Genomic DNA, 5,781 nt, shown 5'->3' on the forward strand with positions numbered 1-5,781 from the left:
TAAACTAAAACTGAATGAACTTACCAAATGCCTTAAGGAATCTTTGGCCGAGATTAAGCAAGAATATAACTCCCAGTGTCAGGAGCTTAGAGCCACTACTCAGGAACTTAAGGTATCTAATCAAGAGCTTAGGACCTCCCAGCAAGAAATTAGAGATTTTCTCCTAAGAATTGATAGGCATGTCTTTAGTAAAGGTGTAGAAGAGATTCTTGGAAATGTACCTGAGACCAATCAAGCGCACCTTAAGTTCGACATCATTGGACCATCTCACACTAGAGGCTCCCGACTGTCTATAGGGCTACGTAACCAACAGGCTAAACCGCTACACGTTGAGACCCTTCCCCCACAGTTCGAGGAAGAGGACAACCCATGGGATGAGCAAGGGACAGAGGCTCGCTACGAATCCCATGTTGTGAACCGATGAGCCTATGGAGGATACGCCGCCCGCCCTAGGTATGGACGAGACCCGTCGCCGCCCAAACGATACTGAGACACCCCTCGGCAAGACTACAATGATGATGCGACGAAGAGGGTTAAAGTTGAGGCACCTGACTTTGATGGTCGTTTAGATGCGAATGCCTTCCTCGATTGGTTAGCCACCATGGACGACTACTTCGAGTGGTACAATATGAGTGACATACAACGCGTTCGTTTTACCAAGATGAAGCTCGTAGGATCCGCAAGGAAGTATTGGCAGTACGTCCAAACGAACCTTGAACGCCTAGGGCAACCTCCTGTCACTACTTGGGAGGAGATGAAGTTGAAGCTTAAGGAAAAGTACGTGCCGGTCAGTCACTTAAGCATGCTTTTCAACCAATTGAACAACCTCAAGCAGGGAACCTCATCGGCAGCCGACTACGTCTCTCGATACGATGACCTTCTGATCCGCAATGACTTAAATGAGCCGAGTTTTGTGGTTATTGAGAGGTTCATCAGCGGCCTTAGGGATAACATACAGAGGGAGCTCAGAGTAAACCGTCCTTACACTTTAGAGGAAGCATATCATAAGGCTATCGACATTGACTCCCTGCCTAAGTATCCCTCTTTCAGGCGTCCCAGCTTCTCTGGATTAGAGTCTCGTCCAACACGCAGCTCCACTGTTTTGGGCAATCAGCGGGTAAGTCAACAACTTTCAGGACCAAGCGCTTCTAGGCCAAGAGAGTCATCAGCCTCGAACGCTCGCACAGGTAGCTCATCAATAGAGTGTTTCAAGTGTCACTTTAAGGGACACATTACTTCAAAGTGCCCACAACGTGCGTTGCTTATCGAATCTCAAGACGATGCACTACTCGAGAGCGATCCAGATGTTGTCATCAACCCTGTCGATATTCCTTCTGATGTGGACGAAGAAATTAATTGTGATGACATGCCATCAGGTCATCTTAGAGTGATGCGATGCCTCCTAACTGTCCCAACGCCAGATAATTCATGGAAACGGAACAACATCTTCCACACCTTCGTGAAGTGCGGTGAATAAGTCATGCAAGCTGGTTATTGATAGTGGAAGTGAAAGGAATGTGATCTCTAGTCGAGTGTTGCTCGTCTTGGACTTAAGACAGAGCAAATTGCTAAGCCTTTCCGAGTTGCATGGATCGACAACACTTCATTACTTATCACTCAGCAGTGTCGAGTCCCACTCCAGTTGGGTGACTACAAGGAGGATGTTTTATGTGTTGTGATTCCTATGGATGTGTCTTATATTCTTTTAGGATGCCCGTGGCTATATGACCATGATGTCACTATCCAAGGCCGAGCAAACAACCACATCTTCAAGCATGAGGGCAAGACCATCTTACTCCGTCCTGCGAAGCCTGAGCCTAAAGCAAAAGGTCTAATCCCCACGAAAGGATCCACTTCTAAACCTATCAACCTTCACCTCCTTACGGAAAAGCAATTCATCGAAGAAAGTAGAGAGGTTGATGTCATCCTTGCTGTTGTTTCTAAAGTCATTTCTCCTCCTGCACCAACACCTGACAACTTCTCAAAAGAAGTGACCCAACTCTTGGACGAGTTTAAAGATGTTGCACCTGAGGAGTTACCTCCTGACTTGCCACCCATGAGGAACATCCAGCATGCAATTTTGGTTCCAGGATCACAGCTCCCCAACCTTCCACACTATAGGATGAACTCTAAAGATCGGGAAGAGCTCAATCGTCAGGTTAACAGCTTACTTGAGAAGGGCTATATCCAGCATAGCCTTAGTCCTTGTGCTGTCTCTGCCCTTCTGATTCCGAAGAAAGACGGCTCGTGGAGAATGTGTGTTGATAGTCGAGCCATAAACAAGATAACTGTCAAGTACAGGTTCCCGATCCCTAGGTTAGAGGACATGCTTGATTTCGTGTCTGGGTCTAAGTGGTTCTCCAAGCTTGATCTTCGTAGTGGTTACCATCAGATTCAAATCAGACCAGGAGATGAGTGGAAGACCGCATTCAAGACACAAGATGGACTGTACGAGTGGCTTGTTATGCCATTTGGCTTAACAAATGCCCCGAGCACATTTATGCGAATGATGACGCATATGCTGCAGCCCTATCTGGGAAAGTTCGTGGTTGTCTATTTTGATGACATCCTGGTTTTTAGTAAGTCCAGAGATGACCACTTGCACCACCTTAGACAGGTGCTTCTGACCCTTCGGAAGGAGAAATTTTATCTCAACCTACCAAAGTGCTCCTTCTTACAGAGCCAAGTTATGTTTCTCGGATTCATCGTCTCAGAACAAGGCTTATCTGCCGACCCTGCAAAAGTCGGGGAGAAATGATGAACCTCTGGTGTGAATCCGAAATCTGGGGTGAGTTGTGGTTGATAGATTCTCAAACTGAAACTTTGAGATCTGGACGGATTGTTGCCTACGGTGAGAATGGAAGTGGCGGCGCGGTGAACGGTCGTCGGAAAATGAGCGAACAATGGTGAAGGAGTGGCGGCCGTGTGTTGTTTTGACTAAGGGCGTGTTTGGGCGTTTCAAAAATCAAAAGGCACAAGGGAAACCAGGCTCTGGTACCAAAATTGATGTAGAACAAGAAAGGATTGGAAGGGATGAGAAGTTAGAGAAGAAGAAGAAGAAGAAGGGAGGAGAAGCAGAGAAGCAGGGAGAATGGGAGAAAAACCGATCGATAAATTTTAAATGCCAAAAGTCTGATTACAAACTGAAACCCTAAACTATAAATAAAAGAAAGAAATAAAATAAATAAAAGAAATAAAATGAGGGGAGTGGGGAAGTGGGGAGTGGAGTAACTACCCACGATCTAAAATAAACAATAATAAAAATAATTAATTAGTTAAATTAAATCTGCATCATTTCTCCCCGGGTTGGAAGAACTCGCCACTGGAGAGTTGGACAGCTGGAAGTCATCAAGGAAGGCGGGGTCTATACGACGGAATTCGTCCTCGGTGAGCCACGTGGCGTCTGCATCATTGCAGCCTTTCCAACGAACGAACGAGGTAACGACTGATGGGACCTGCTGGAGTGGATATCGTCTGCTCATTTATCACGGCGTCAATGGCTTGGGCAGGTGGCGCAACCTTAAGCAATGGTGGAGTTGGGGCTTGTTGGGTCAGGGTACCTGCAGCATCATCAGAAAACAAAGGGGGCGGCTCAAAAGTGCCTCGATAAGGAACAAGATCCTCAATATTAAATACTAGACTGATAGCCATAACAAGATCCCCAACAGTTTGTCATATATTTTAGGAAGGAGGTAGTACTTCCAATGCTCCAAAGAGCAAACAATGGCATAGAACTCTTTGTCATACGTGGAGTACTTTTGCTTGGCCTCATTGAGCTTCTTATTGAAGTAGGCGACAGGGTGGCCTTCTTGGCTGAGAATGCCTCCAATCCCAACCCCGGATGCGTCGCAAGCAACTTCAAAGCACTTGTTGAAATTAGGTAACTAGGATTTAGTCTTGCCTATAGCTGAATTTGCTTACAATAACTCGGTCAATAGATCCACTGGCAAAAGCCCATTCCAAATTGTTCAAGGTTACAACCCAAAGCAGCCTATTGACCTTGTTCCCCTTCCCCTGTCTGCTCGCCCTTCTGAGTCCGCCGAGACCTTTGCACATCGCCTTCATAATATTCATACTGAGGTTAGGCGTAAGTTAACTTTAAATAATGACAGGTATAAGATAGCTGTCGATGTCCATCGACATCACTAGGAGTTCGATGTTGGCAACCTTGTCATGGCTCGCATACGGCCTGAGCGTTTCCCAAATAGGCCTTACAAGAAGCTGCATGCCCGTGCCTCTGGCCCATTTTGCATTTCCAAGAAGTTAGGGCCTAATGCATATTTATTAGAGTTACCTCCAGATATGGCTATCAGTCCAGTATTTAATATTGAGGATCTTGTTCCTTATCGAGGTACTTTCGAGCCGCCCCCTTTGTTTTCTGATGATGCTGCAGGTACCCCGACCCAACAAGCCCCAACTCCACCATTGCCTAAGGTTGCACCACCCGCCCAAGCCATTGACGCCATGATGGATGAGCAGACGATATCCACTCCAGCAGGTCCCATCAGTCGTTACCTCGTTCGTTGGAAAGGCTGCAATGATGCAGACGCCACGTGGCTCACCGAGGACGAATTCCGTCGTATAGACCCCGCCTTCCTTGATGACTTCCAGCTGTCCAACTCTCCAGTGGCGAGTTCTTCCAACCCGGGGAGAAATGATGCAGATTTAATTTAACTAATTAATTATTTTTATTATTGTTTATTTTAGATCGTGGGTAGTTACTCCACTCACCCCACTTCCCCACTCCCCTCATTTTATTTCTTTTATTTATTTTATTTCTTTCTTTTATTTATAGTTTAGGGTTTCAGTTTGTAATCAGACTTTTGGCATTTAGAATTTATCGATCGGTTTTTCTCCCGTTCTCCCTGCTTCTCTGCTTCTCCTCCCTTCTTCTTCTTCTTCTTCTTCTCTAACTTCTCATCCCTGCCAATCCTTTCTTGTTCTACATCACTATCTCAATTCTTTAATCTACTTCAATTATTTTTGATAAAAAAAAATCTTCTCGAATTAATCAAATAGTTTATATATTAAAAGAGATTTTTGAACGTTCGGAACTCTTCATCATCCTCGTCCATCATGGTGGTCTCTGAATATGATTCCATGAAATTAATTCGTCCTCTTCCAAGTCTGATGAGATGAAGCAATTTTTTGGAACAGAGGATTCTTATGCTATCTCTATATACCAGTTATTCATTTTTGAGGTGATCGAACTTGATAATTGATTTTGTGTATTCATTTCAATAAATTAGGACTTCTTTTTGGTCTCATCTGATACAACTTTGAGACTTTTTTCCCCCTCAATTTTTTTAATCCAAACATATGGCTTCTGGTGTATGTTTATTATTATCATAGTTCGTAGAATGGCTTTGGGGCTACAAAGATCAGTATAAAGAGAATGGAAACGAAATGGTTCTCTTTTTAATTATTATTATTTTTTTGGTTAAACGATTATAGAAAGCCACCAGTGAAAAACTTAAAAGGGATGCATATAAACCAGCGAACGCCTTTTTTTCTCTGATGATTTCTTCACACATAGGAGGAAAAAGGGTTCCTCATTTTCACGAAGTTTTTTTGGGGGCAAAACGAGGAAATTCCCGTTGTAAATGACGATATTTAGATTGGGAAAAAAAATTGACCAAAGAATATGCAATGGAAACAAGTATTATATTAAAATATGTGACTATAAAGAAAGTGCGCGTGTGCATTGAGCTTCTTGTGAATTATGATTCAAATAACTTATCTAGTTTCTCGTGATTCATATAACTGATAAGTGGGATAACG

At 43.9% G+C, this 5,781-nt stretch overlaps 2 protein-coding genes across 2 annotated transcripts; both read left to right on the forward strand.

The window, feature by feature from the left end:
• Window positions 1-601: 601 nt before the first annotated feature.
• Window positions 602-2,758, forward strand: LOC114733201 (uncharacterized). Its single transcript, XM_028920615.1, has 2 exons — window positions 602-1,469; window positions 1,710-2,758. Exons 1-2 carry the CDS (start codon window positions 602-604, stop codon window positions 2,756-2,758), a joined length of 1,917 nt encoding a protein of 638 aa, XP_028776448.1.
• A 1,415-nt stretch (window positions 2,759-4,173) lies between these two features.
• Window positions 4,174-4,674, forward strand: LOC114733202 (uncharacterized). Its single transcript, XM_028920616.1, has one exon. It carries the CDS (start codon window positions 4,174-4,176, stop codon window positions 4,672-4,674), a length of 501 nt encoding a protein of 166 aa, XP_028776449.1.
• Window positions 4,675-5,781: the final 1,107 nt, after the last annotated feature.

Source organism: Neltuma alba, unplaced genomic scaffold, assembly GCF_004799145.2.
Source record: "Neltuma alba isolate B1F8T4 unplaced genomic scaffold, ASM479914v2 tig00012983_pilon, whole genome shotgun sequence".
Lineage (NCBI taxonomy): Eukaryota > Viridiplantae > Streptophyta > Magnoliopsida > Fabales > Fabaceae > Neltuma > Neltuma alba.

Bases quoted from the DNA above. Each gene is read 5' to 3' on its own strand.
- LOC114733201 (XM_028920615.1), top strand. From the start codon at position 602: ATGGACGACTACTTCGAGTGGTACAATATGAGTGACATACAACGCGTT. The intron at 1,470-1,709 runs GTGAATAAGTCA...ATATTCTTTTAG, and splicing joins CCACACCTTCGTGAAGTGCG to GATGCCCGTGGCTATATGAC.
- LOC114733202 (XM_028920616.1), top strand. From the start codon at position 4,174: ATGGCTCGCATACGGCCTGAGCGTTTCCCAAATAGGCCTTACAAGAAG.